This window comes from Chaetura pelagica, unplaced genomic scaffold (genome assembly GCF_000747805.2).
Source record: "Chaetura pelagica isolate M959 unplaced genomic scaffold, ChaPel_1.0 scaffold109, whole genome shotgun sequence".
Taxonomy (NCBI): Eukaryota; Metazoa; Chordata; class Aves; order Apodiformes; family Apodidae; genus Chaetura; species Chaetura pelagica.
Window position 1 is genome coordinate 15169102 of NW_009970725.1, and position 26631 is coordinate 15195732.

The 26631-nt window shown below is 37.1% G+C and overlaps 1 protein-coding gene across 1 annotated transcript in view; it reads left to right on the forward strand.

The window, feature by feature from the left end:
• Positions 1-26631, forward strand: part of CEP192 (centrosomal protein 192kDa) — a 67825-nt gene that overhangs the window by 24732 nt on the left and 16462 nt on the right. The window contains 17 exon segments of the mRNA XM_010006945.1: positions 1029-1177; positions 1874-2104; positions 3787-3912; positions 4552-4695; positions 4907-4970; positions 5592-5731; positions 5851-5943; positions 6701-6816; positions 11249-11413; positions 13197-13287; positions 14045-14221; positions 15260-15520; positions 15721-15836; positions 17309-17418; positions 21753-21894; positions 24128-24300; positions 24650-24773. Coding sequence (XP_010005247.1) covers positions 1029-1177; positions 1874-2104; positions 3787-3912; positions 4552-4695; positions 4907-4970; positions 5592-5731; positions 5851-5943; positions 6701-6816; positions 11249-11413; positions 13197-13287; positions 14045-14221; positions 15260-15520; positions 15721-15836; positions 17309-17418; positions 21753-21894; positions 24128-24300; positions 24650-24773 — 2422 coding nt within the window.

Genomic DNA, 26631 nt, shown 5'->3' on the forward strand with positions numbered 1-26631 from the left:
TGTTTTAAAGGATCTAGAGCTGTCTTTCATAGTAAGAAGCTAGAAATCTTAGCTGCAGTTCATTCTAGGCAAGACAAGTAATTTTATGGACAGTTGTATTTTATCTGTAAAACAGATGATATTTCTGTCTCTAACCTAATGTGGTATCAGCAGTCAGTGAAGCAAAAAAATCTAAGGAGAGTGGAGAACTTAAACTGTTCTCTGGTTAGGAAGGGGAAAGACAAGCTGTCCACTGCCTTCTATACTTTCTGCAATTTCTGTGTCTTGAGTTAGCTCTAAGCCTAAGCAATGCAAATGAATGTTTAATTTTAATGGGTTCTTTTTGCTAGCCCATTAGCAGGTTTCTGGATGTAATGAAGATTGATTCCCAACATGCCAGAGATATCTTACCTCCATTTCAGTTTTGAGTTGTCATTTTAATGTTGCAATTCCTCTGGAAGAGTTATTTTCAAAATTTTAGAAGTAGAGACTTCCTGGATATAAAATACTTGAAGCAGGTTTTCTCTTTAATTTGATGATAACTTTTGATGACTGCACTTCCACAGCAAAAAAATCTATAAAAATCTGCTCTGTTTTTTCTGTAGCAAAAAAAGTCTGAATGTCTTTTTTTAGGTAACAGTAATACTGTGATAAAAAAAGATTTTCCTTTTGGTTGGTGTAAATGTTTTTTCTAAAGATGTTTTAATACTAATATGCACATTTTCTGAGTTGGGCTAGTACTGATTAAAATGTGAACATTTACTCTTTTCTATAAGATGTATAGATACACTTTGGTTAGTATCTGTATGGGATGTGCTATTCCCATAAATGTTTTTGTTCATGACAGTAGAAGTCCAAATAAGATGTAAATTGGAAACAAGTGATTGAAATTCTGAGTATCAGACTTGTGGAAAATGTTCTTATGAAAACCTTCAAGAATCAAACATTTTCTTGCCATGATGAAGCATTCATCAAATGAGTTTAGAAACTTGTCATGCTGATTTCTTTTGGGGTACTTGGAACTAACAGGAGCATATTTTCTTCCAAAGGACATGTAAAAGTACCAGAAGAATTGAAGTTCCCTAATGCCTGTTGTGTGGGAATTGCATCACAGACAGTTCTTAACATATTTAATCCAACTGGACGGTGGTTGCAGGTCAGCATTGGAATACTCAGTGTTTCAGTTAATGGGAAAAAGGTAAGATATGTTTTTAATAGAGCTGTGCTGTAATCTTATTGGTTGTCATATGTAAAGTTAAAGTCCTCGGTACAGATATGTACTTTTTTCCCACATTTTATAGTTAATTAGCACAGAAGTAGTACTACCCTCTTTCAGCCAGGCCACTTGACTTATTCCAACAAGTAGGCATAGAGAGATTAATGGCACATTTTGCAGTCTGTCACTGCTGCCTGAAGATGAGTATGTTCACAACACAAACTTGTCATCTGCACTAGGATTTGCTGGTGTCCTCCATCAGCTGACTTTTCCTTTACTCTTCCACTATATCTTTTCCTTCCAGCTTAGATGGCAGAAAGCACAAAGTAGAATTTGCTTTGTAGGTTTTGCTGCTGGTGTTTCTAAATAATCAGGGTTTTACTTATGAATTAACTTTCAAATATAATCAATACTATATAATCCTAATTTTAATCTTTCACTAGATGCTGGAAAGAAACCCCTACAACTTTCAGGCTGACATATCTAACTCTCTAAATTAAAATGCCCACAATTGAGTGAGATGAAAGAGACATGAATATGAAGATGTAACAATTAATATTGAGCTAAAACATATACAGAACGTCTGTTGAGCAGTGGTGCCAGATCAATGTGGTATTTTGAACAAAACTGTGCTCTGGCAAGAGGCCTGTTGAAAATGGCAGAGGTTTTGTTTTTCAGATGGATCCTGTGAAATATCAATGTCTGGTTTTCAAGAGCAAAACCATCGTAGGACCCTATTCTACCAGTGATGTGAAAATACTTTTCTTACCTTGTCATTCGGGAGTCTTTCAGTGTATTCTCAATGTTTCATCGTGGCCAGTTTCTGCAGATGCTGAGACAGTTGTTCAGGCTGAAGCTTTGGCAAGCAGGGTAGTTCTGACAGCAGTTGCTGAAAATCCTAATTTAGAAGTAAGTAGCTGCTTTTTCTGTTGGTGGGGTTTGGTTTTTTTGGTGTTTTTTTTTTTTTTTTGAGTTTTATGAATGACACTGGAAAAGAATATGCAAGAAATGCCAGGTTGTTCCTCAAAGGAACTTGGGAATTTTTATGTTTGGAATGTGGGAGAATGGAATACAGAATATAGGAAAACGTTATATAAGCTTCTTATAAACAGTCTAGGACATTTTAGTTATGGAAAAGCACCTAGCTGGAAATGAACAATTATTATGCAACTATATGAAAAGAATAAATGGAAAGATACTGCTTTTATTGAAAGGATGGATGAGACCTTGAACATGTAATGCTTTCTAAGTATCTGCTATATTAGATACCATTAGGCATTAAAATGTAACAAAAAGCATTTCTAATTGTAAGGATTTATTAATTTTTTACATTGAGTAGACTTTGTCTTGGTTTCTTCTTCCTTTTAGCTTATTTATGATTCTAGAGAATATTTTCTTATTTTGGACTTTAAAAATGAAAAGTAAATGGATGTTTAAAATGCTTCATCTTATGTCTTATCATAAAGAACTTCCAGATGGGAGATAGTGTGACATTAAGAATTAAATCTGGCTTTATGTAGTCCTAAATTTAGGAGTATGGACAGTCAGAAACGGGCTTTGTTGCAAGTAGAAATGGATGGACTCTTCTTCAGCAGGCTCGGTGGTACTTTTTTGGAGATGATTAAACAAATAACATGATAGTCTGTGATATCACAGTTACAGGAAAATTTTTAGTCGCTAACCACAGCCAGCAATTTTTTTTTCGATTTTCAAGTGGTCTGTTAACCTGCTTTGGGCTAAGTATGTGTTTTAAGTTAATCATATGCTAGTTGAATACACATGAATGGATAAATTTTTTAATGTTACTTTGATAAATTATATATTAGCTTTTAATGCATGTTTTAATACATAGTTTGGTAAAATCCATCATTCTACATTTTCTTACTGAGTTGAGTCACCATCCCTGAATATGTTTAAAAGTTGTCTGGATGTGGTGCTTGGGAATATGACTTAGTGCTGGACTTGGTAGAGTAGGGTTAATGGTTGGAGTCTTATCTTAAAGGTCTTTTCCAACCCAAGTGATTCTTTGATTTATGGTATAGTTAATTCAAACTAGCTTCATGTTAAGATTAAACCCTATGCTATATCTCTGCATGTCTTGTTATATTCCTGAGAATATGAAAAAGTATAAGCACCAAACAAAAGTTATGCATTACTGCAGATTGTATGTTTTTAGTCTAACAAAAAATTAACCACTACTTAGTTATTTTTCTTAACTCTTAATTTTTTAAAATGACATTTTCTATCCAAAACTGACATTTCCTGCTTGCTAGCAATACTTGTAGTTTATTTTTAAATAGCCAGAGTAATTTGGTTCTGTGCTGGTTTTTGGTGGATAAATATTGCTCTAAGATTGGCTCAGTTGAGGCAAAATATGTGGGAGATAACCATTTTGATGTAACCCCTTATGATTTCGAAGAGAACGTTTTTGAGATGACTCCTACCTCTCGTAGGTGGCATGTACAGTATGCAAGTATAGCCTTAAGAGGATGGAATATGTCAATAACATCCTTACTTTCCTGGTGCTTTCCTATGATAGTGTGCTTTAGGGGCTTTCCTTCCTTGTAAGATCTGCTTTCCCTTAAAACCAGGTGGACACAGGAAAAAGAGATTACCTGGATTTTGGTGACTTGACTTCTGGCAGTTGGAAGGCACTTCCACTAAAACTTATCAACAAAACCCATGCGTTTGTGCCAATTAGACTTATTATTAACGCTGTAAGTACAGTAAACTTCCTGTATGTGAAAGTTAACTTCTTGTGATACAGAATTTTAATACCAAAATATTTGTTATATGTCATTAAGAAACATGCCCTGAACACTAGATATAAGATTCCCATTAAGTCTTTGATTAGTCTGGAAAGAATTGTTGTGGGGGGTTTTTTTGTGTGTGTTTATTTTTTTCTTTGGCAGGGTGGTAATCTGATTTAGCTGTAATGGTGCCAACAAAAATGGTTCTGGGATAGGAGAAGCCAACTGGATAGCCAGCTAGGCTGGCTGGTCTTTTGTACTGTCAGAGGATCTGGTCTTATTTCCTTATGTGGGGAGGACAAGAAGGGACTGGCCTTAAGATTGGATCAGGTCATCTTGGTGACTGGTGAAGTTGGTCTTGAACAGCCAGATTTTTTGAAAGCTTAAACCTAACCAGTTCCAGCTTGTCTCCTTTAGCTGTAGAAGGGTTTCTGACTATTTTTAAAGGGTTTGCTGGACTAACACACAATAGCTGAAACTACAGGCTAATCTTTGGTTGTTTTTTCCAAACTACATAGATTGTTCAGAATTTGCTTTGTATTCCTCAGCTTTGTCAGCATTATCGTTAGTGACAAAAAGAGATATAATACTGTATTTCTTTGACAGAATGCAGTAGCTTGGAGTTGCTTTACTTTTTCCAAGGAACCGGTTAATTCTTGTAAAGAGCAATCACTTCAAATGGATGCAGTTTCTCAGATACCAACTCCATCAGTTGTAAACCATGTGATACATGCAAGCCATGATGGACAAGTGAGTACTTAGTAGTTGACTGATTCTTCATGTTACTTGCCATCTGAAATGACAGTTCTAAGTACCTAACTTGGCAGTAGCAATTTTGGGGAAGTTATTTGAGCAGTAGAGTTTTCTTGCTAGCTGTGTTGGTTTTGTTTTTAGTGTTTTTTTGTTGTTGAGTAATTCTATTCCTCTCCATAAGATGAGTCAACCAATTTTTGTTTTTCAGGATCCTGAAGCTTTAACAGTTTGGGTTGTATTCCATGCACCTAAGAAACAAATTTCTTCTTCAGGTATAGTGATTTGATTTTCATTTCAACTAAAATTTGACTTTCAATGTATGCATATGTTAGAATTGCAGGAACAGGCTGAAAATTTGAAAAGAAATTTTGTTTTTGATTTGTGGCCTAATATTTTGGGTATTGCAATCAGTTTTAGTAACTGAAGGAGGGGGAATACTCTTCTGTATTTCTGTGTCTTTATCTTTTAGATGTTAGCAGGTATATTTATACTTCAGTATCAAGCTGTACAAAGCCATTCTCTACTGCCAGTTGTATGGAGTTTGCTTTACTCCTTTTGCTGAGAGAATTAAATCTTTGTTTAAGAAAACATTGCACTGGTTGCAAAATTGATAAAAATGTGAAGAAACCTTTGAGGTTTTTTGGCTTCCTGAATAGGAAACAGTATACATATCAACTAGTTTGTCTAGTATGTTAAGATGATTTTTTGTTTGCTCTAGGGACAATGTGCTGGTTTTGACAGTGTTGCGAGGGTAATGAGGAGAGTTTATGTTAATATCACCATCACGTTTATATGTTAAGATTGGACAGTAGCTGAAGTGAGACACACATTTATAGGAATGGCCTTTGCTAGCAGACTTTGCTTGCTTTTGTTACTCATGGAATTGTTCCTAGATTCCCTGGGTCCAGCAGATGAATTCTTGGCAAGAGTTGATGTGGAATTGGATAGTCCAGGACCTAGCAGTGTAATTAAAAGTATTCCTCTCCGAGCAAGAGCTGGAACAGCAAGGATACATGCTCCAAAGACCTTACAGGTTTGCATGTATTTTTAAATTGCGTTTTAGTAAGTTTGCCTCTCCTAGCCTACTTACTTTGTAATGTTAGGTTTTATTACGTATGCATATATACATACACACTTCTTTACATTTTCTAGACAATATATTTCTCTACTAGTGTGGGTTCAACAGCCAAACAACAGCTGCCATTGAAAAATGCTGGAAACATTGGTGTGAATTTGAAAGTTAAGGTAAGTTGGCTTCTTCCTCACATCACAGGTTTTGTGCAGTTAATGTTGTATTGAAACTAGAGCCAAGCCTTGGAATCCTAGCTGAACTGTATGGTTTGACAAAGAGATTTACAAGCTTACATAAGGGAATATGAAGTACGGATTACTTTTTTCCTATCTCCTTCCAGCTGTGGGCTGTGACATTGGAAGAAACAGACAGACCTAGTCTATTACTGCAGGGCCCTGTTACTGGTGTTACCATTACAGCTTTGCGGTTTTCAATAATGGGATGGCCTGCATGACACCTTTGGGATAATATAATTCACCTTTCTCAAAGGAGGAAGAGGATCTTTGCTCACAAGCTAGTGGGACTTATCATAGAATCATAGAGTGGTTAAGGTTGTAAGGGAACTTAAAGATCATCTGGTTCCAACTTCCCTGCCATGAGACTTGAAGGGGGAGGGGCATAATACTAAGCTTGCTTATGACAAGCAGTAAGATGACATGCCACGGTTAGAAGGATGGGGTGCTAGTGAGGGCTCTCAGCCTGTTGCCGTGAGATATGCTGACTACACTGGAACAAAGTTGTTCCCACTGTAAGAGAAGATTAGGAGAGATGATCTGATGTGTGGACTCTTTGGTGCATGAGGAGTTGGTTGGATAGTTGCATCCAGAGTTGCATCCAGAGAGTAGTGTTCAATGGTTTAATATCCAGAAGGAGTGTTTACTCCCTTAAAATAAGTAACCAACTCTCCTTTTTCCCCTTGCCCACCTTCAGGCATCAAATGAGGACAGCTGCTTTGCTGTTGAATCTGAGGATCTTTTCCTTCTTCCTGGACAAGAACAAGAAGTCACTGTCCTATTTTGTCCAAAAACCAAAACAAATACAGAAAGGTAACATAACTAATTTTATGCTGCCTGTCTTAAATAGCTACTTTTGACCTTAAGGTCATGAACAAATTTAAAGTTTTACCTGCGAGGGAAACTTGGACTTCTATTGTTGTGAATCCTCGCTCACTGCAAAATAGATCTTTGCCAGGGATCACCCGTTCCATAGATTTCTTGCCTCTTTTGCTGTACATAGCTTAATGAGTAGGTAATGTTTCCTGTGACAGATCAACAGATGTCCTGAGACTTGCTTAGTGTAAATAAATGAAGTTTCTGAAGCCCTTTATATGGTACTTGTTTCTGAAGTACAGCAAATCTTTAAAATATTTACCTACAGCAGCCCCTTCAGCTACTTTCCTCTTCTGCACTCAGCTGAGACAAGGGAAGTGTTATTTCTATATGTTATTTCTAAAAACTCAAGGATAGATTGGGATCAAATGTATTAATTGGCTGTATAGAATCATAGAGCTGTTTTTGTTGGAAAAGACTTTTAAGATCTTCAAGTCCAACCGCTAACCTTAGCACTGCCAAGTCCAGCACTGAACCATGTCCCAAAGCACCACATCTACACGTCTTTTAAATACCTCCAGGGATGGTGACTCAACCACTTATCTGGGCAGCCTGTTCCAGTGCCTGGCAACCCTTTCAATGAAGAAATTTTTTCTAACTTCCCATCTAAACCTTCCCTGGCACAACTTGAGGCCATTTCCTCTTGTCTTATTGCTTCTTACTTGGGAGAGAGACCAAACACCCACCTCCTTTCAGGTAGCTGAGAAGAGTGATGACGTCTCTTTGCAGCCTCCTCTTCTCCAGGCTAAACATCTTCCTCACATCACAGGTTTTGTGCAGTTAATGTTGTATTGAAACTAGAGCCAAGCCTTGGAATCCTAGCTGAACTGTATGGTTTGACAAAGAGATTTACAAGCTTACATAAGGGAATATGAAGTACGGATTACTTTTTTCCTATCTCCTTCCAGCTGTGGGCTGTGACATTGGAAGAAACAGACAGACCTAGTCTATTACTGCAGGGCCCTGTTACTGGTGTTACCATTACAGCTTTGCGGTTTTCAATAATGGGATGGCCTGCATGACACCTTTGGGATAATATAATTCACCTTTCTCAAAGGAGGAAGAGGATCTTTGCTCACAAGCTAGTGGGGCTTATCATAGAATCATAGAGTGGTTAAGGTTGTAAGGGAACTTAAAGATCATCTGGTTCCAACTTCCCTGCCATGAGACTTGAAGGGGGAGGGGCATAATACTAAGCTTGCTTATGACAAGCAGTAAGATGACATGCCACGGTTAGAAGGATGGGGTGCTAGTGAGGGCTCTCAGCCTGTTGCCGTGAGATATGCTGACTACACTGGAACAAAGTTGTTCCCACTGTAAGAGAAGATTAGGAGAGATGATCTGATGTGTGGACTCTTTGGTGCATGAGGAGTTGGTTGGATAGTTGCATCCAGAGTTGCATCCAGAGAGTAGTGTTCAATGGTTTAATATCCAGAAGGAGTGTTTACTCCCTTAAAATAAGTAACCAACTCTCCTTTTTCCCCTTGCCCACCTTCAGGCATCAAATGAGGACAGCTGCTTTGCTGTTGAATCTGAGGATCTTTTCCTTCTTCCTGGACAAGAACAAGAAGTCACTGTCCTATTTTGTCCAAAAACCAAAACAAATACAGAAAGGTAACATAACTAATTTTATGCTGCCTGTCTTAAATAGCTACTTTTGACCTTAAGGTCATGAACAAATTTAAAGTTTTACCTGCGAGGGAAACTTGGACTTCTATTGTTGTGAATCCTCGCTCACTGCAAAATAGATCTTTGCCAGGGATCACCCGTTCCATAGATTTCTTGCCTCTTTTGCTGTACATAGCTTAATGAGTAGGTAATGTTTCCTGTGACAGATCAACAGATGTCCTGAGACTTGCTTAGTGTAAATAAATGAAGTTTCTGAAGCCCTTTATATGGTACTTGTTTCTGAAGTACAGCAAATCTTTAAAATATTTACCTACAGCAGCCCCTTCAGCTACTTTCCTCTTCTGCACTCAGCTGAGACAAGGGAAGTGTTATTTCTATATGTTATTTCTAAAAACTCAAGGATAGATTGGGATCAAATGTATTAATTGGCTGTATAGAATCATAGAGCTGTTTTTGTTGGAAAAGACTTTTAAGATCTTCAAGTCCAACCGCTAACCTTAGCACTGCCAAGTCCAGCACTGAACCATGTCCCAAAGCACCACATCTACACGTCTTTTAAATACCTCCAGGGATGGTGACTCAACCACTTCTCTGGGCAGCCTGTTCCAGTGCCTGGCAACCCTTTCAATGAAGAAATTTTTTCTAACTTCCCATCTAAACCTTCCCTGGCACAACTTGAGGCCATTTCCTCTTGTCTTATTGCTTCTTACTTGGGAGAGAGACCAAACACCCACCTCCTTTCAGGTAGCTGAGAAGAGTGATGACGTCTCTTTGCAGCCTCCTCTTCTCCAGGCTAAACAACCCCAGTTCCCTCAGACACTCCTTGTAAGACTTGTTCTCCACACCTTCCACCAGCTACATTGCCCTTTTTTGGACATGCTTTGGACATGTCTTTTTTGTAGGAAGGGACCAAAAACTGAACACAGTATTCAAAGTGTGGCCTCACCAGTGCCGAGTACAGGAAGATAATGACTTCCCTACTCCTGCTGGCCACACTATTTCTGATACAAGCCAGGATGCCGTTTGTCTTCTTGGCCACCTGGGCACACTGCTAGCTCATATTCAGCTGGCTATTGACCACCACCTCCAGGTCCTTTCTGCCAGATGACTTTCTAGCCTCTCTTCCCCAAGCCTGTAACTCCAGTACTACCCTAATGTAACATGTTCTGTTTGCAGATACAAGTGTTTATCTTTTTACACATTAGCAGCTGTTGGACTTCATTCTCTGAAATAGACTTGTGACTGTTCTGGTATCATGTAACTTTTTTTTTGCAATGGCAGGGGTCAGACTAATTTCTTCACAGCAGCTTTTCTTCTTTTGTTACATGTTTTCCAGTTTCTGCTATAACAGAGCAAGAAGGGACAAAAGAATCTGTCCAAAATATGTTTGACTTTACTATCTAGCTTAACTGGGCCTACCCAGTGCATTACATTAAACAATGAGAAGTGCCAATGGATAGGCATGCAAAATTATTAGTCTTGGCTTTCCTATGGTTTCATGCATAACTGCTTTGCTTTACAGGCTCAGTGTATTCAGTAGTTGTGGAGACTTTGCAGTCCACTTGCTGGTGCTGCCAAAAGACTAATAAACTAATGAAAGCAGTAACGAGAGTTCATATTCCTCACCGATGGGATGCAGGGCTCTGTCAGTAGGCATTGTTGGAATTCAGTGACACTTAACCATGGAGATTGAATAATTCCTGGCTTTAAGGGGGTCTGTGCTATAGCAAATGCTTTGCCTTATTCTTTAAAGGCTTGATTTCCTTCCTGCCCTATGTTTTTTTATTTTTTCTCTAGTTTTTTTTCTGTTTTGTTTTTCTCATTATTTTTCTCTTGTTCCCTGTATCATTGGTTAGATACTTCCACTCTCTTCTTCCTTCCCTATATTTTTTAGCCTTTTTTTTTTCTTCGTTGGCTTTTGTCTCCCTTAAGGAGGCAGCACTTTCATTTCTTGGTTCCTCTTCTGTTTTTTTGGTGTGTATCTCTAGTTTCTTCTGTTTTTTTTGCTAGTTAGGTCCAGCTTTCCTATAAAGTATCAGCCCATTTTTTTTCTACTTCATAATTTGAATCTGTACTCCTTATGCTCTCATCCATTTGTTTATCTGATCTGCCTGAAGAAGGTGGTAGTCATCTGCATTATGCTTGTGTCTGTATCATGAAAAGCCAACTGTAGGTGGCCCAGTTTCCTGTCTGTGGGCTCAGTGTGATTTCTCGCAGCTGTCCCAGGAATCAAAGTGATGAAAAAATCTTGGATTTCTGGCTTAGAACACTACTGTTGTTAACAAGACTCAGAGTTTAATTTTTATGCTCCTGTGTATTGCACACTTGTAAAACTTGATTCAAGTTTCACAGGTATTTGAAAAGGCATCTGTTTGATCTACGTAGAGAGAATGAGACTTTGTTTCTCTCCAATATTAGTTTGTCAAAGTAATCAGGAGTTAGCATGAGCAAAAAAGAACTTAACTACTGTAGTCTCTGAAATATTTATCTGAACCATTTCCAGATGAAATACTTCAGAAGATTGCTTGAGATAAATGTACTATATATTTACAAGACAAAGGATTTAAGTTTTGCTATGTCTAAAGCTGGCCTTTGTCATAAAAGAAAAAAATGTTTGTACTTTCCCCTCAAGAAGGTAATTTAAAAAGGCCTATCTAGAGTCTTTTTTCAGTTATGTTTTGTTTTCATGAGCTAATCTTGTTCTGTGGTGGGATTTACATGTATTTATTTATCTTTAAAGTTCTCTGAAAGTCCTTGTGCTGCCATCTGGGCCTCAGTATGAAGTGATGTTAAAAGGTGAGGTGAAATCTGAGGAAAAAAGACCTACTGGCTTCTCAGACATCCCACCCATTCTCTCCAACAAACAATTCATTGCCTGGGGAGCAGTAACACTCGGAGCATCAGTGTGAGTATAAGCTGGGCAGCTGTTCATATACAATATCATGTTAAGTATTCCATATTCCACTTACTTGAAGTAAAACTTTCTTACTCTCTCCAGGCACATTAATAATCCACAGGTGATACACTAAGTTGTTTTGTGACTCCAGTGAGAGAAGCAGTATATTATAATTACTGTTTTCAAGAAATTTTTTGGAACAAACTGTAGTTTGTAGGACAAACTATATAGTTTTCAGGACTCTTTAGTTGTTGTTAGAATAATACCTGATTCTGTAAAGTTAATGTGTTATGTAAGTAGAAATATAATGGCAAATATCTTCCAAACAAGCTAATGGGAAAATTCTACTGGTTCTTTTGACACCTACCTCTTGCTAGAAATCTCTCTGGCTGTTTTTCTTACATTCATACATCAAGTCTAGATTAATCCAGTCTGATAATCTAATTAGAACAGGTTGTTTAACCTGAATTAAATTATTTGACTGTGTTCCAATGCAAAAACCTTTAGTGATGGAGAATCCATTGCATCCCTAATTATCCTTCATCCTTCAGACTAATTCTTGTATGAACTTTTTTAATTTCAAGTTTACAGCTTAATTTATTTCATGACTTAGTGAAACTGTTCATAAACTGTTTAGGTATACTTTGCTTTTTTTGTATGTAAAGGCACCAAGTTTTGCATATCTCTGGACTACCTAGTATTACTTTAAGGACTAACCCAGTGTTGATTTTGCACTGAACTTTTTGAGCAATCTAATAATGTTCCCAATTGTTTAAAAGTGATCCATGTTTGTGGCTAATAACCACATCTGATAGCTATATTCCTATTTTTCTCTTTATTTAATGTAGTGTATTTCTAGCATAGTAGTTTGGGTGTCTGGGAATCACTTTCTCTCCCCTGTATGCTGCTACCTTTTTATTTTCTGTTCCTTTTGAAGATTGATTTTGGTTCACCTTTGCTTTTAGGAAGCTGAAATTATTTTTAAAATTTATATTCCAGCAGAGTACCAAACAGTGTCTGCCATTGAAAACTGGGGGGCTGTCTGTCCTTCCTCATCATATTTGGTTCTAACCACATGAGTCTTCCTCTGTTTTTACCAGTTATAGTACTTCTCACATCCTTCTGTAATTGTTTTTTGACTTGTTATAATGACAAAGACCCTCCCTCTTCTTACTGGAGAGTTTTGCTTCCTTTGTCAAGGAAGGGTCAGAGTACCTGGTCAATGGTAGGATATATCAGCATTATATATTACTTTATATTATATGTTACTTCTTGATCAACCTGATGCTGCCAAGTGGCCAGTTTTCTGTGATACTACCATGTTGAAAAGTATATGTAATGTTATCCTTCATTTAGTTCTTTACAACTGTGGCAGTGAATCTGGGCCAGACTGCTCACAAGTTGTTGTTTCTACATAACCAGGTGGCTCTGGAAAATCTAATTATAGCCGTGTCTTAAAGTGTTTAAGGAATTGTTGTATGGATACAACAGCTTGCTTTAAATTCAAGCTGTTAAGTACAATATTTGAACTTCAGAAAAGCTGTATTTACATGTATTTTGAGGTTGTTTTGCTGTATGAGGATTGATGTGTAATGGTGTTTATTTTTTAAGGTCTGTAAGTCTAAGAGCACAGAAGTAACTTTCTAGCTACTCTAGCGGTATGACAGAATATGAGATTTATTTTCATGGAATGCCTTAAAATTGACTATCCCATTGTCATTGTTTCCATGAATACACATATCCAGTTAATTTACATTTGCTGTAAAACATATCAAAACTTTGTATTTTTCAGCCAGCAGAAGTTAACTTTAAGAAATGACTCTCCATCTGTAACCCAGCATTTAAGACTGTTGATAAGAGGTCCAGATCAAGACTGCTTTCAGGTATAACTATCATGAAAATGTCTCTTTAGTGTTTATGACAGCTATCAGGATAAGTTTGTAATGGAAATGCCTTTGTCGTGACTGGTTTTACCTTTATAAATGTCAGAGACTCGCAGGCACTCAGACAGCCAAGGTGGACATGGTAGCAGAGCTTTAGCTGCTCTGGCAGCCTTGGGAAAAGCTGGAACTGTAACAATACTGCAGCAAATTGGAGCAGTGATTACAGCTCTGAGCTGCTGTAGCACAGCAGAGTCAGTAGCTGGTTGAGTAGTCAGTGGCAGTTCTTGTCGGAGGGATTTCAGACCACACTTCAAGGGACTCAGTGTACATGAGAGAGAAAAAAACAACTGGAATCAGTTTGTGGGAGTTACCATAACTCAAGAGTTTTTTGTTATGTAGTCCACATACATTTATATCCCTTTTTTTCCTTGAATGTTCAGATCAGTGTCTAAATTCTTAGCTAAGAGGAAAATAACAAAGTGCTGGATAAGTTCAGCGTTACTCTATTATGGATTGAAAGCAAAAAAAAAAACTGGTCAAAGCTGAGATGCATCAATATGCTTATTGTGAGATTAGAAGGTATTTTGAAAGTGGTCTTCGCTGTTGCATGTTAAGCTTCACAACCATAAATACATGCCGATGAACTGAGTTAACTGGGGTTTTGAATGAGTTAATTTTGTGTTACCAGTGAAGTCAGTCTTATTGCTATATGTCTATCCTCATTAGTAGTCACTCTTTTTTGTCTTCATTTTTATAGCTGCAAAGTATATTTGGATCAGACGAACGCTTGACTAGTAATTGGGAACTCAAAATTCGTCCCAAAGAAGATACAAACATATACTTGATGTTTACACCTACTCGAGTAACTTGCTGCTTTGCAAAGCTGGAAATCAAACATCTGGGGATTCAGTCACAGCCAGGAATTAAGTTTACTGTAAGAGCCCCAACCTAACTTCTAATAAGCTCAAACACATATTTTTCCTAATTATTTTAAATCCAGTTCTTAATAGCAGTTTCAAACTCTTTTCAGTAGTTCCTAGTGACAGGACAAGGGTCAATGGGCACAAGCTGGAACACAGGAAGTCCCATTTAAATATGAGGAAAAACTTCTTCATGGTGAGGGTGACAGAGCACTGGAACAGGCTGCCCAGGGAGGTTTTGGAGTCTCCTTCTCTGGAGATATTCAAGACACACTTGGATGCAGTCCTGAGTAATGTGCTCTAAAGGATTCTGCCTTAGTGGGGGAGTTGGACTGGATGATCTTGAGACATCCCTTCCAACTCTGAAAATTCTTTGATTCCATGTTTCTGTTGAAAAACTGAAACTTCAAGACACACACTATGCGTATCTGAATACTTGTTAAAGTTTGTGTGAGCAATAAGTTTTACAGTTTGAATATTAGCCTCAATTTTGCATGTACTTTTTCCTCTTTTGGAGGAAGAAGAAAGTTTTTTTTATGTACTGCGTTAAAAGTAGCCCATGATTTTAACTCTGAAACTCTCAAAAAACCTGAACTTGTCCAGGTTGGACACTAGGAAAAAGTTCTCTCCTGTGAGGGTGGTGAGGTGCTGTAACAGGTTGCCCAGTGAGTTTGTGGATACCCCCTCCCTGGAGGTGTTCAAGGCCAGGTTGGATGGGGCTCTGAGGAACCTGATCCTAGTGGGAGGTGTCCCTGCCCATGCAGGGGGATTGGAACCAAATGAGCTTTAAGGTCCCTTCCAACCCAACCATTCTATGATTCTGTAGGTATAAAATTAATGTTATAGGTATTATGTAGGTAAAATTATAGATTGATTTTCAGTGAAACTTGCATCTTAAGCTTTTTGGTTTGTTTTTTTCAAAGTCTTTTTTGAGTTCACATTTTAAGCATTTTTCATTTGTCTTTCTGTAACTCTTTATATAGTTGTACAGAAGTTTTAATAAGAAGCTTTCTTTAATTTGAAATAATTTTTGTCGGGTTTTTTCCCCCCAGATACCGTTGTCAGGATATGGAGGAACAAGCAATGTAACTATAGATAATACTGGTAATCTCTTAGGTACTTATATAGTAACACTGGATGAAATATTACCTGCAAGATTAAGGAGAACTTCCTTCCGCATAAGAAATACAGGTTCTCGGGCTGCCTATGTTAAAGCTCTGTGCTTTTCAAGCCTAACAACAAAAACAGTTATGGATCCTCAGGTAATGATGGTGTCTCCAGAGAAGTTTGTACTAAGAGAAGGAATGCATGAAGTAAGTATAATACCTGATTCTGAGCAATTAGTAATTTTAATTAAAATAAATGTGATCAATGAGAATGTGTCTGACTAGTTCTTTATTAAAATCTCACGTTAAATCCTGGTTCACTTGTATTGCAGTGATTTGTTGACTCGTGTTCTAAATGTTAGTACTAACAAGAAGCATTTTTTCTGGGTACATTGTCTCTTTATCAGGTGATTACTATAATGTGGAATCCAGTGGAAAACGAGAAAGTTGATAAAAAAAATGCATTTGTATCAACAGTATGTCTTTTTTGGGGAGATGAAATTTCTAGGCAGCAATATCGTAGGTAAGATGTACTTTGCTATTGTAACAACTACATTTATCGTTTAATAAAAAGTTAAAACTGGAGGTGTAGGCTACCATGAATATAATTTTAACATGCTTCCAAAAATAGCACGAACAAAGCAAAAGACATGGTATGGAGGCATCTAGTAAGTCTTACATCTGGTAGGTTATTTGGTAGGGGGTTATTTTGGTTTAGTGGTTTTGTTTACATATTGTAGGATAAGTCTAGTTAAGGTTTTTATTTTCTTTTTACATTATTGAATTTGAGTATGTTGACTTTGAGGAAAACTTTTTGCCTTGTTTTTGTATCAGAAGAGATTTGTGTTTTGCCTTGGTATCTCTTTCCAATATGTACATAGTTTTAATCTTCAAAGAAAAGGTTAATGGGAGGAGTAGTACTGAAATTCAGCAGTATTAAGTTTTTAAGATTTGCATCTTAGTTTCCTGAATTCTGTTCATGAAGACAGTAAATAGAAGTGTATGTGAGAGAAATAACATCCACAAGCTTGTAACAGACTGCTGAAGTTTGTAGAATGTATATTGAACTTAACTATGATACTTTCATTTGAATTTGCATAACTGAAAGTCACAAAAATGGCATATTCTGCTTTTAATGACACAAGTGGCACTTCCATTTGTGCTGTGTATGGTGTATAGTGATAATGCAAAATGTTAAGAATAGGCGGAACACTGAGGTTCTGAGGATCATCATTCAGCACAAAATTTCACAATAGCAGTATTTCACTTTTTCAATGCAGTTGCCTGAATGCTTATGAAAGTAATTGTATTTTTTGTTATCCAAATGAACTATGAAACACTGCTGAATCTAACTGCATGATTTTCAATAAAAAGCTAATGGAGTAGCAGCATTTGTGACCACCTTGATAGGAAACTGACCCCTCTTGGCTATCTTTGGAGCTTTTTATGGGTTTTTATATTAACTGTTTTGTCTGAGCCAATGCCCACTATCACTGGATCGTACTCAAAGGGAAAAGTAGTTAGGTAGAAGCTTTGATATATTGTTTAACCAAAACCCCATTGAGAAGCTTGATGCACCTGTATAGGTAGTGTTGGAAACTTTTTTTTATTCAGACTCTGGACATTAGTACAGAAGTGAAATTATTTGCTTCCTGTGGTGATAGAGAAAACACTCAGATGCCCAATATATTTGTAGGAAATCTAAGTAGGTGTTACTGACAGCAAAGAATAAGTATCTTGGAAAGACAAACGTATGGTAGCCATTATTTCAGTGTTACTTTAACTGTACAGCAGCAGAGCAGGTGTTTCTTTAGCCATTTGAAGATTATGAAAATATTTCATTTTTAAATGAATAGTCACAAATTTGAGCCTGGTGTTTTCAAGAAATCAAGAAATGATCAAGTTAAAATTACACTGGATTCTCACCAATCTTGTCAGCATTTTCAGACTGTTGTTTCTAGTATTTGGTGTAACTTAACATTGTTTCTTTAACAGAGCATTGTTGGATAAACCAATGGCTGGAAACCAGATACTTTCAGGAAAGACCCTCTTGAGAAATATTGCATTTGATGAAGAATTTCAAGGGGAGCAGCTTGTGACAGAAGGTAAGCTTATGACTTGTTAAAAAACCCCGCCTTGTTTTCTGGTGGAAAAATGTGTCTTTAGGTTTGAATCCTAATTATTTCTCTGCTTATTTTTTTATAAACGTAGAAGTAAAACTATCAGTTGGATAGTAAAAGTCAGTTGGATAGAACTTTCTCTCATTCAATGCCTGTCGATTTTGAACAATTTGTTATACTTTTAGCAAAATTAAACAGTCTAGGAATGTTATAGCATTAAAAATGCTCAGTGTTTTTGGAGAATATTTGTCTTACTACTAATAATGAGAGAGATTCAGTTTTTCAGACACAGGTATATCTTACATTTGAAAATTGAGAGGCAAACAACTTTGCTGACATTAAAACATGTATTTTCCTTCCCAAATTAAAAAACTATTGTGTTGTTTTTGTACTTCATTCCTTGCTACCACAAGCAGTATTAAAAAAGACTACAGTATAATGTAAAGGTGTCCTTAACTCCTCCCCAAAAAACCCCAAACCACAAAAAAACCCAAACAAACTACCCTCTTGTCTTCCCAAACTGTTCAGTCTCCTAAATGTCTTGAACATTTTTACTGTCAAACCCTATATCTTGACCTACTTCTACACACACATGGGAAGATTTTAGTTTTCTAGGGCTACTACACTTGAATAAATGTTACAATTCTATTATTTCCTATAGATTGCATCTTGTCTTTACTTGGAGAAGTAGCATTGATGATTGTTCATCTTGGTTGAGGTGAAATCCTAGTGAAGATAAGATACTTGTTTCTTGATTGTGCTCTGAAGTTGCTAAGCCAGTGTTAAAGCCTTGACCTCCTTCATCATCCATCTCTTATTGCTTTATTGCTAGAGCTTTGTTGATGATAACTTATTTTTTTTCTTTCTGTAGAAAACAAGGCCTGCTTCTTGCATCTTAATGTTGTCCTGTCTCTTTGAGAATTTACTTTCCTGAATTTGTGAAATAAGCTTAGTATTTCTGATCTGGTCACAATTGTTTTATTTACTCAAATAATGTGCAGGAACAACTAGAGGTACCTAGAATTAAGAAATCTGAATTTTTTTTTTCCTTTTCTGTAAGATGCTAGGAGAAAAGTAAGTTATTTTTTCAACATAGATTTTTTTTTTTAGTTTTTCCTTTTAAATGGAAGACTCTTAAAGAGGTGATGTCAAAAAACCCCTCAAGAGTAGAATGTCTTGGCACTAAGGATTGCTTTTAATATCAAGTTAGATCCCTAGACTCTTTTAGTCTCCATTCCTCATTGCCTTAATCCACAGAGGTATTTGAAAAATCTATTAAGAAATTGCATATGAACATGAGCATTTGAAATAGTGTTGAGCCAGTTTTTCACCAGTCTGTTCACTTGATGCACCAGTGTCCTGGGCCAGGATCTGGGGGGGGGTGCACACTGTAGGTAGGTATATTCCTAGGAATGAGCTTCTGTACTCATCAGCCAGAGAGGGGAACAGAATGAGTCCATTGATGTTGTCTGTGTTTGCATGAGTGTTTCTGTTTGGGATGGTGTGTGTCTCTGGCTCTCAGTGTGTGGCCATGTGTGGACTGTATAGGTGCTTACTGGGAACGTGCTCAGTGTTGCTGCTGATCAGACCAGTAGCAACATCACCTTTTCTCGGGCTACCAGACTCAGCTACTCTGTAACACTGGTTTACTGCACTAATCAAACATCTTTTGCATACTGATCTAATAGGTTTCTGGTTGCTAAAGTGTGCTTCAGTTACTACCTGAACAGAGAGAGTAGCTGCTGATATTTAACATCTAATGACCTTTTGTTCTAAAGCAGTCCAAAACTTTTTGTGACTTCTATATTTGAGTTGTCCAAGTGAATTTAGTTTGTAATGCTTATTAGCATCTTATCTGCATATGGATGCATTGTTAAAGAGGAGAAAAGGAATTCTGATGAAGCGTTCTTCGCAGGATTCTCTTGTGCAATTCTAGGTATCATTTGGTGTACTTCACTAGATTTTACAAGATTTTTACTAAGCCTTTGTATGAAAGTGTTTCTATTTGTTGTGATTGTGAAGATGACACCATCATTTTGTTTTCATGCTGTGGTTTGGGCCTGACACTTTTGGGTCTGGAGTTGTGTGTGCTGTAGTCTTGGAATTTGCAAGAGTAGAAGGTGTCCAAGCATCACTTCACACTGCAGCTTGTAACATGAGGAAAAGTCAGCTTGGGAGGAACATTTACATCAATAATAGACATCTCTCCTTTTCTATGCCTGATCATGGCCCACTCTGACTCCACTCAGTACTTGGAATAGTAGTTAAACAAGCAGTTTAACACTATCCCAACACTTGACAGTATCAAGGTACTTTTAATATCTGCACCGGAAAAGATTATAGTCACAGTAGCCTATAGTGGCTTTGTAGCTTTATACTATAAATGGCAAAACAGAAAAACAACCAAATTGTTGAACATTTAAGTCTTCCAGTTTCAGGCAGGGAAGGAGATAACAAATTAATCTTAGAGTAGAAATAATTATTATCCTAAACATATTTCTGTACTGCATTTTGTTATATATATGACAGAATAATAAATACTTCATTAAAAAAACCCAACAAACTTCTGCTAAGCATCCTTTTGCAAGACTTTATTAACAAGTTTCTAGATGCATGTAAATTTTTACTTGAATGCTTCTACAACAGATATTGTTCTGTCTTACCTGTAGCTGAGTTGTAGAACCTATATATGAATATTAGTAATCGTCTCTGGTACCCACTAAGCAGTGTAGGAAGTAATAGCTGGATCAAATGTATCCCATGTGAGAAATGTTAACTTCTTCGTTCTGTTTATTCAACTTCAAATGGTTCAAAGCAAAGGAGAAAACTTTAATTATTACAAATTTTTATGCCACATTTTATTATTTTTAAATCATACTCTTAACAGTCTTGACTGTTTGAATATTTACAGGTATAACAAATAAAATTATGAATGGTTAGACTGAATAGACTGAGTAATTGAAAAGTAATTTAACTTGGGTTGAATCTCTTTCTGTGAAGGCCTGTGAATGACTTATGTATGACTATGTATGACTGTTATTTGTAAGGGTAAAAAAAAATAAGACTTACCTTTTAATCTTTAGAAGTATCCTATGGGCTAGGGCTCTAGAAGGTAGGGGAGTCCAAGAGAGCTACCTCCTTCAAGCTCAAGATAAATGTATTCCCTTGGAAAAAAAAAAAAAAATCAAGTAGAGGAGGCAGGAAACCTGCATGGATAAGCAAGGAGCTCCTGGAAAAACTCAAATGGAAGAGGGAAATGTACAATATGTGGAAAAAGGGTCTGGTTAATTGAGAGGATTACAGAAATGCTTCTGGCTCTCTTGGACCTTAGTCTGTCTAGGGGAGTGAAAGGAAACAAGAAGAGCTTCTTCAAATTCATCAATGAGAGAAGAAAGAGTAGGCAAAAAGTGGGTCCACTGCTAAATGAGGTGGGAAATATGGTAACAGAGGGTGCAGAGTTGGCAGAATTCCTGATTGCTTTATTGGCCTCAGTCTTTACCCCTAAGACCAGCCCTCGGGAATCCCAGTCACTGGAAGTAAGAGAGCAAGTAAGAGAGGAAGACTCTCAGTGAGAGTCAGTGAGAACTGAGTTAGAGATTGCTTGGATAAACTGAAAATGTGCAAATTCATGGGCACCAATGGGATGCATCCAGGTATTCTGGGAGAGCTGCTTGATGATGTTGCCAAGCTACTCTCTGTCATTTTTGAAAAATTATGGAGAATGGGAGAGGTGCCTGAGGACTGTAGGAAAGCCAATGTCATTCAAGTCTTCAAAAAGGGCAAGGATGACGGAGGCAACTACAGAGCTGTCAGCCTCACCTCCATCCTTGGAAAGCTGATGGAGTAGCTCATTCTGGAGGCCATCTCTCATTTCTTCTATCCACATGGAAGAAAATATGGTTATCAGGAGTAGCCAACATGGATTTACTAAGCAGAAGTCTTGCTTGACTAATCTGATATCTTTCTGTGAAGGCATGACCAAGTGGGTAGATGAAGGGAGAGCAGTGGATGTCATAGTATGTACCATTCGTACAAAAGTGGAAAATATGTAACTTATCTTTAAAAAGTTAAAATTGGTGTGTAATTAGATTTACATGTTATATCTCATGTCAATGTTGATTTATGCCTGATAGCTGAACTTGTAAGTAAAAAAAAAAATTTGTAAAAAATTTACTTGTAAGTAATTTTTTTTTTTAAATTATCTAGGGCATCTTAGCAAACAGATTATTAACTAGGTCTATATCCCAAATCTCTGTAGTGTAATTTCTGAGTATTATTGATTTGTTCTTATTAAATTGTTCTTCTATTCTCATTTTTAGTATATGATATCCCGCAGAAACCAAACGATATCTATCTGTTCTATGCAAACATGCAAAAGATTATAATTTTTGTGTTTGGAAGTTCCACTGTTGATCAGGATGGATTTCAGCAGTCTCCTGGACGTCATTTGGAATCGGACAGGTAATGTAACTATAAGACCAACTGTCACATGGTGCCTTCCTGAAGTGCATTGCCTTTCATTTAACATTTTAATGTCAGTGATGGAAGTTGACTTGCTTTACAGTGAAAGAACTGGATCTATGATGTGAATGGCTCTAATGAATATCTAGGTGGCTCTTAGAACTATTTTTTCCTATATAGTCTGTTTAAAGTGTTTGGAAAACAGTTGTTTGGAACAGTTACGTTTGGAAAACTTAAACTACTCTCTCAACACCATTCTCTTAATCTACAACTTCCTATTCTTCATCTGAATATTTTTTTTTTTCCATAAGCAGTTTTTTGTTCCAAAGTGCACTTGTTGTAGCCCTCGAACTATAACCACTTTGTTCTTTGTAAAGAGTTTTTACCATCTGGGATGAAAGCATACGTTATGAAGAACTAGTAGCCTTTCCCTTTCCCAGTCCATATGCCAGCCTTTCAATCTAGTGCATCCTGTACTCCTTAAAAGTATGATCATGCGGAGGAGCCACCACCCCCATCACTTCAGTACTGGGAGAATTTCTTTGCAGGACTGAGAGAGACCTGGTCAATAAACCTGTTGCTTTTGGTTAGACAGGTTGCTGTAGTGTTTGGAGGTGTGAAAAGGGAGGGAGACATCCAAATCCTATGCAAGTCCTACTAAGTTAGTGTAGCAGAAAAGCAAAATAACGAATTAACTTTAAAAGAAATATGTTTTCATAGGTTGTTTCTTGAGTCTTCATGGTTTTGATTTTCAAGATCCTGTTACATTGGTGACAAAAGGGTCCTGCCTAGCCTGTTGTGCTTAACATCTACATGTCTAGCTGTTGTCTTGGAGTTGCTTGTACGTGTTGAACTCCAGATGATGAACACATAGAGATACTTGACTGATTTGTTGGCTAGCAAGGTGTTTGTCATGCATAGTGGGATTGCAAAAATAGAGGCTGGAAACAAGTACCTGCAGCAGCAAGCAGGGCACTTCTCTTATTTGGTGGTTTTAATTTGTTTTTTCCACTCATTAGCCTTATAAGTTCTAAATTTGAATTTTTTTTCCTGGCTAAGCATTATGAGGGTGATTAATTTTCTGAGCAGACTGTAATTCTTAGAAGATATTTCAGTGCTAAATTAACTATTAGGAAATATCATGTCAAGGAAATTATCTGAATTAGTTGCCTTCCTGGTTCCATTGCTATCCTAAGGGATGAGTTCTCACAGGTGATCTCACTCTAAACTGAGTCAGGATTCTCAGAAGCATTAAAAGTAGAAGTAGAAGTAATATGAAAAAGAGCTATATATTTGCACAATGTTGTGTGCAGCAAAAGTTACCTGTTTTGTATTTAATTGTTGATTTCTGCTTGTATTTAAAAACAAACTTGTTGTGAGTAAAGCTTTTAAATTCAGAAAATACCCTAAATCCTAAAATAACAGCTTCCCAGCTTGCATATATGAGCTTATCTGCCATGTAGTTTCCAAGTGTGAAATGTTAGTCTGTCAAGATGATGGAGAGTGGAGAGACTAAGAACTGTGTGTGTTTTGAGCAGAGGAGGCTTGAGCAAGGGGAGGATCTTATTGATGAGTATAAATACCTGATAGGAAAGGGACAGAGAGGAAGAGTCTTCCTCATGGTGTTCGGTGACAGGACAAGAGGCAATGGACACAAACTCAAATGCAAGAAAAACAGTTTAAACATAAGAAAAAAAATCCCCTTTTTTTTTTTTTTTCTGGTGAGGGTTGTCAGGCAGTAGAACAAGTTGCCCAAAGAGATTGTAAGGTCTTCATATGTGGTGAAATTCAAAACCTGGCTGGACAATGCACTGAGTAATCTGCAGTAGCTGCCTGCTTTGAGCAGGAGCATTGGACTATATGATTTTCACAGGTTCCTGCTGACCTCCAGCATTCTTTGAAACACAACTTGCATTGCCTTGTTTCTGTCTGCAGTACCTTTTTAATCTGAATAAAATATGCATGGAGAAAGTGTTTTACTTTATTATCACCTGAAGATAATTGTTTATTTTAGTACCTTGCATTTGAATGGTACCTTCCATTTCTAAACACTCCATGAGAAAGCTGTGTTGTGGTATACCTGTTGAATTTTTTTTTTTGTAATAATGGAGAATTGAATGAAATTGAAGGCCAATGTAAATAACATTGTAGTTAAGTACTAAATTTTGAAAAATATTGAGTAGGCTATTGTAATTTTAATTACTCCTTTTCCTTAATGCAATCTTATTTTCAGATGTCAGTGTCCTGTCAGAAATATGAGTGCAACTTTGGATGTTCTTCCTGTTAGAGGACCTCAAGGTCCTCCATTACCTGTAAAAACTGATCATCTGGTTCAGAATAAATCAGATGCTCAACAGACTTGGGCTGTTAAACCTGAGTACTTGACTTTGACACAACCTTCTATTAGTAAGTATTTTTTGAAGTTGAAAAAATTACCATTCTGATATTAAAATAACTACTTGAATGCTGTTGGTAATTATATTGTTTGTAAATGTGACTTGGCCAGTAATCTTGCTGCAGTAGCTTTATATCTAAACAGTAAACTTGGCATGAACCAGTTTTGGTTAAAGTATCAGAGGTAGTGCACTCTGTGTATACATATAATATGCACTGCACACCTGTGAAGATTTTAAAGCATAATGAAGGTAAAAATGGGGTGGAAACTGCTTTATCTTAATTGGTGCATCTCTGAATCTTGGACACTGCTGTGAACTTTTGTACATGTTAGCTTTTTATAGCTTTTTTTGTATTGCAGGTGGAACAGCTGACACTGAACATGTACAAATTGTCAACAATTCTAATAGGATGTTGACATTTGAGCTTTTGTGGCCAGCTCACTGCCTTACTATTACTCCACAACATGGAGTTATTGAACCAGAGTAAGTTTATTTTCATAGGTTTCCTTTGCATGTGAAAGAAGGGAAAGATTTTGGAGTTACTTATTTTTAGTTATATTTAGTTAATTTAGGAATTTTAGTTTTCAGGAGTTGTATTTTAGTTTGCTTAGGCTATACCCTGGAACTGTTCTAGTTATTCCTGCATATATCTTTTTGTCAGCTAATGTGTAAATCTAGCTTTTATGTTTTAGGACTTCATTTTTTACAGTTCTGTATAGAGGATGTTCTATCGCTGGAATTTTCTGTGCCTGGAAATACAGTTATTGCATAATTGTTCAGTAGCTGGATGGTCAAAAAAGCTGAAGTTTTAAAAATGTCCTTTCACAATTTTTTGTATTTAACAATGAACCCATGTCTAAAAGCAAGAAAGGACTTGTTCCTCCCCCCCAACGAACAAGCAAACCTCCCCACAAAAAGTTCTTATAGAATGCTTCTCTTCTGGCACCTTAATGTTTTATTTTGCAAATGTGCTGATATTCATCAGAACTTGATTGTGGGATTTTTTTAGTTCGGACAAAACTGGTTTTGCCTCTCAACCTTTGGCTTCTCAGTATCAGTAGGTATAAAAAGAATGACAAGCCAGTGTCAACTCACTTGTCTTAATTAGCAGTATTTTGGAACAGTGATAAAATATCACTGCATACGTGTGTGTGACTTTGCATAGGTGTCAGCAGAGTCTTTCACAATAAAATGCTTGAAAGTTCCGACCACTTCTGTCTTCTAAATTTGTTAGGTTTTTTTTAAGGTCAGTTCAGAAGGGATTTTAAGACCCTGTTATGAAACTAATCTCAACTTCTGTAAACAAGTCTTCTGTCCCACAAGAAATAGGCTTTGCTTTCTGGGTTTTACTTGAGTAGTTGTTTTAACTTTGTAGACATTTGCCCATAGAAGATATTTTCCTTTCAGTCCTACATCACTGTGCAAGATCTGATACAATTGTACACTTAATTCCATATTCATCTAGATGTAAGTTCTTAGATGTACTGCTGGGGAATTTCATTAATATTGAGAGCAAAAAAAAAGATTATTATTTGGAAGGGCTAGGATATTTGCCACTGCTTGCAGATTCAATCAATGCTGAAGACAAGTTTCAAAAGGAGCAACAAACAACTTTCTAGTAGCTGTGAAAGTAAGGAACATCTCAAATGTCTCAGACCCTAGAGTTAGGACTATTTGTGGAAATATTTCTTGAAAAGAAGGAATTGAGGGTCTTCTGCAAGCTATTTTATTGCACTGCATAATACTAAAATGTGTTTCCTTCACTAGAAAGGTTGATCTAAAACATCACATGTTGGGTTCAAGTGAGTAGTCTGGATCAAGAACCAGAGGCCTGCAAGTTGGAAACAGACCTGTGGGAACAGTTGGCTTAAACACAGCAAGCTGTGGTTGCTTGGTTTTCTACTTTCCATTGCTATCTCCCTGCAGTGCCAGCAGCAGTTATCTTGTCAAGACAGAAGCCAGCCAGAATCTTTTATACTATGTATTGTGACGGCTGGGGCTGACAGAATTCTTTAACTGCTTTATGCTAGGAAGGGAGAAGGTCTGATTTCTGTATGATGGTAAATGAGGATTCCAAGATCAAGGACTGACTGTCTTGCTGGAGGAAGCAGACCACCCCCCATTTCACCTTGCCTAACCCCTTAAGTTCCATGGAATGAGCTAAAGTCAACCTCTAAACTGCCACAATGTCGAATAATAAAGTCACACTTCCCTGCTGAATTTGGTAGCATTTTAAGAGATTTTCTCATGGAGGTGAACTTAAAATAGCCTCTGGCATGTTGCTGTGCCTTGGTGTTGGGAGTACTGGTAAGCGCTGTGAAAGGAATTGCACTTCTGCAGC